This window comes from Mycteria americana, unplaced genomic scaffold (genome assembly GCF_035582795.1).
Source record: "Mycteria americana isolate JAX WOST 10 ecotype Jacksonville Zoo and Gardens unplaced genomic scaffold, USCA_MyAme_1.0 Scaffold_29, whole genome shotgun sequence".
NCBI classification, from domain to species: domain Eukaryota; kingdom Metazoa; phylum Chordata; class Aves; order Ciconiiformes; family Ciconiidae; genus Mycteria; species Mycteria americana.
The window spans coordinates 3,475,955-3,480,176 of NW_027445621.1; the positions used below are offsets into that span (position 1 = coordinate 3,475,955).

At 53.7% G+C, this 4,222-nt stretch overlaps 1 protein-coding gene across 1 annotated transcript; it reads right to left on the reverse strand.

Annotated features, from left to right (window-relative positions):
* Positions 1-1,784: 1,784 nt before the first annotated feature.
* On the reverse strand, positions 1,785-2,792 carry LOC142403458 (olfactory receptor 14J1-like). The gene has a single exon (XM_075489705.1). The coding sequence runs from the start codon at positions 2,748-2,750 to the stop codon at positions 1,785-1,787; it is 966 nt and encodes a 321-aa protein (XP_075345820.1). The 5' UTR covers positions 2,751-2,792.
* Between the last annotated feature and the right edge of the window lie 1,430 nt (positions 2,793-4,222).

The following is a 4,222-nucleotide window of genomic DNA, read 5'->3' on the forward strand; positions in this document are numbered from 1 at the left end:
CCTGATTGTCCAGCCAACATCCCACCCACCACATCATCCACTTCTTCAGTCCAGATGTCAGCAATCTGCTCTAAGGAGACCATGGGAGACCACATCCAAGTTCTTGCAAACGTCCAGATACACAACATGCCCTGCTTTCCCCTCCCACATGGGTTCAGCAATCCCCTTCTTGTCCTCCAAGTGTCTGGACATGGCTGCAAGAGCATTTCCCCATCACCTTTCCAGGGACTGAGGTGAAGCTGACCAGCCTGTACTTCTCCCAATCCTCCTTCTTGCCCTTCTTGAAGATGGGTTTGAAATTTGCCTTTTCTGAGGACCTTGGCACCTCCCTGATCTCTCTGGCTTTTCCAAGATATTTGAGAGAGGTGTCACGCTGATGCCAGCCAGCTCCACGAGCACCTCTCTGCCCCTTCCCACACCAAAAGCCTTCTCCATATCCCACCCTTGCAGGGGAGTGCCTGGCACACAGCACACACCTCTCCAGGTCCTCAGGTCCTGTTCAGAAGAGAACCAGCAGTGACTTCTCCCTGCAGGCCCATGAGAGGCCCAATGGGCTCTCTGTGCAGCTCACAGCTTTTCTGAGCATTTTTCTCAGTGTTCCACTCACCCCAACCTTTCTGGTCCACAGGCTGTAGATGAGGGGATTGTGCAGGGCTGTGAGAATGGTGTAGAAAAAGGGCTTTGCCAAACTATCTCAGGAGGGTTGTTCTGAGCATCACACAGGCAGGGATGAGGGTACTGTAGAAAACTGTAGTGGCACTGGTGAGGTGAGAGGAGCAGGTGGAGAAGGCCTTCTGTCTGCCCGTGCTGGATGGGAGAGCTGCCCATCCAGGGCCAGCTCTGATGCACACACAGGTTAACTGTGTGAGCAGGAAGAGGAGGAGGGGATCTAAAAAGCGGGTTATTAAAGGAAAGAGCATGAGTGTCACAGTGTCCCTACGTGAGAGCTCCAGCAATGGGGTGAAATCACAGCAGTGGTCCACTCCACTGGGGCCACAGAACTATATTTGGGACGTGACTGAAATGATTACTGTCGATGCAGAAATGCCCCTAGCAAAGGTGCAGCTGCCCTCTGGAGACAGACCTGAGTTCATGAGTCTTGTAGAGAGCAGGGGGTGGCACACAGCCCAGTAGTGATCGCAGGATGTGGTCACCAGTAGTACACACTCTGTACATGCAAAAGGTGCAGGAAACAATACTAACACCGTGATGGGCAGAGATGGTGCTGTCCCAGTCATGAAGCTGGCCAGGAGCTAGGGCAGGGTGGTGGATCTGTAGAAGATCTCCAGGGAAGACAAATGCCCCAAGAAGAAGCCCATGGGGGTGTGCAGATGCTGGTTTGCCAGCACCTGCCTGATGATGAGGGTTTTCCCAAGCACAAACACTATGTAGGTCATGAGAGAGAGAGACGGAACAGATTTGCCTAAGGGCTGGGAACATTCCCCATTCCGTAGGTATGGGGGACTCCATGATTGCCCTATTGCCCTTTCTCCACCTATGAGGAAGAAGATTTGGTTCATTTTTACTTGCTGGAGCCTCAGACAGAAGAAGCCATGCCAGTACATTTAGTTAGTTTAATTAGAGAAGGAGTATAGCTCCTTATTTACACACTCTCTGGGTCACACTAGTGAGGAAGACAATGAAGTACAAGTGGGGTGTCCACATTTCTTTGTGGACAACGTTATCACAAGTTACAAACACAAGAAAAGAAAAAAAAATCTCGTCCAACACCAATGATAACAACAAAAATGAATAAAGAAAGGCTGGGCCTGTAATGAGTTAGACTATGAGTCATATGTTGAAGAAGATGGACACTCTACAGCTTCTGGAAAACATTCAGTCATCAGTTTCCACACTGCTTCCTTGAGCTCCTGGTTCCTCATGCTGTAGATGAGGGGGTTCACTGCTGGAGGCACCACCGAGTACAGAGCAGCAACCATTAGATTCAGGGATGGGGAGGAGATGGAGCGGGGCTTCAGGTAGGCAAACGTGGCGGTGCTCAAAAACAGAGAGACCACAGCCAGGTGAGGGAGGCACGTGGAAAAGACTTTGTGCTGGCCCTGCTCAGAGGGGATCCTCAGCACGGCCCTGAAGATCTGCACATAGGACAGCACAATGAAAACAAAACACGCCAAAAAGGCAAAAGCACTAAACACAAGAAGTCTAAACTCCCTGAGGTAGGCGTCTGAGCAGGAGAGCTTGAGGATTTGGGGAAGTTCACAGAAGAACTGGTCCACAGCATTTCCTTGGCAGAGGGGTAGTGAAAATGTATTGGCAGTGTGCAAGAGAGCATAGAAGAAACCACTGCCCCAGGCAGCTGCTGCCATGTGGACACAAGCTCTGCTGCCCAGGAGGCTCCCGTAGTGCAGGGGTTTGCAGATGGCAACGTAGCGGTCATAGGCCATGACAGTGAGAAGAAAATACTCTGCTGAAATGAAAAAGACAAACAGAAAGACCTGTGCAGCACATCCCAAGTAGGAGATGGCCCTGTTGCCCCACAGGGAATTGGCCATGGCTTTGGGGAGAGTGGTGGAGATGGAGCCCAGGTCAAGGAGGGAGAGGTTGAGCAGGAAGAAGTACATGGGGGTGTGGAGGCGGTGGTCGCAGGCTACGGTGGTGATGATGAGACCCTTGCCCAGGAGGGCAGCCAGGTAGATGCCCAGGAAGAGCCAGAAGGTCAAGAGCTGCAGCTCCCGTGTGTCTGTGAATGCCAGGAGGAGGAACTCAGTGATGGAGCTGCCGTTGGTCATTTGCTGCCTCTGCGCATGGGGACCTGCCCAGGGAGGTAAAGGCAGTGAGAAGTTACGGCAGATTTCACTGAGCAAAATCTATTCCAGTTCTCAGGGAAACCCCCCAGACTGCCTCGCCCCTTTCAGGGAGACAGGCAGGTCTCTTTCATGGGCTCTGGGCGGTGCTGGCTGAGGGTGCCATGGGGAGCAGGTGTCTCTGCTGGGGGCTCTGGGGGAGTCAGTCCTGCCCTACAGCAATAGGTGATAGCAACATGGGGTGATCTCAGATTAAATCCACTTTTGATATCAAGGAGCTTTTCAGCATTGTTGCTCCCATTTCAGCCGACTGCAGGGCAGAGCTGAGGGGATCTTGGTTTGTGTATTTTGTTCTAGCTGCCCCACCACAACTGAGGAGTGCTTGTAAAGCAGAAATCCTTGGCATTCCTGCTGCACTCCAAGTGACATGTTCTGGGTGCAGACAGGCAAAGGGACTGTCCCTTAGTTCAGGGTGTGGAGAGCTGGTCTGTCCATCAGCCCTGGTCTCAGCTGCCCTTTCCTTGCAGCTCTTTGAGCTGGAGGATGACCACACCCAGATGTTCACCTGAGAAGAAACGGGAAACTCCTGAGAGCAGAGGAATCCAGTTTCCAAGTGTACATCTCCAAACACCTCCCCACCATCGCACATTGTACCTGAGGAGCATCTCAGCTCCCCCCTCCCAGGCCAGCGACACAGAGGGCTCATTGCAGCTGCCCACACACAGACGATGAGCCACATTGCCATGGCCTTAGCGCTGAGTTGTCTTCTCCATGGGACACAGAGAGTCCACGGGAGAGCTGTGCCCTTCTGCAGGGCAGCCTGCATCCCAGTAGGACCCCTGGGGAAAGAGTCAAATGTCCTAAAGATGAGGTGTCCTTAGGTGAGGGCTGACAGCCCCACACACTGCAGTGCCCAGAGCCCCCAGGTAAGGTGGGGACAAAGGCAGCAAGGACAGGAGGGGAAACACAGAGAAATGGCCCAATGCTCCTGCCAAGGGAGGAAGGACAGGCACAGACAGGCACAGACAGACAGGCACTCAGGGGTTTCTCTTTACTGTGGGTCGGGCTACCAGGAAGAAGATTCAGCCTGAAACCCCATGACCCTGGGGACAAAGGCAGTGCTGGGTGGGAGAGGAATCCAGGAGGGTGCTCCTTGAAGGTGTCTGCCCTGCAGGGGATGGCAGGGAGGTGCCCCAATCCCCACTCCCATGGCATTTCTGGGAGCAGCTCCCTGTCCCTCCCTGCCCATGTCTCTGCTGCCTGGAGCTGTCCCTGCCAGGAGCTTTCTCTGTCCCCATATCTCCTCCTGGTCAGTGCTCTCAGACCCCATCCCACCCGCTGTGTGCTCACCTCTGCCCTGCAGACACCTCCTGCAGCCGGGCACTGCCCCGGGGCATCTCTGTATGTGCAGGGGCTCAGCAGAAGCTCTGGCAAGTCCTGATGAGAAGTGGGGTCTC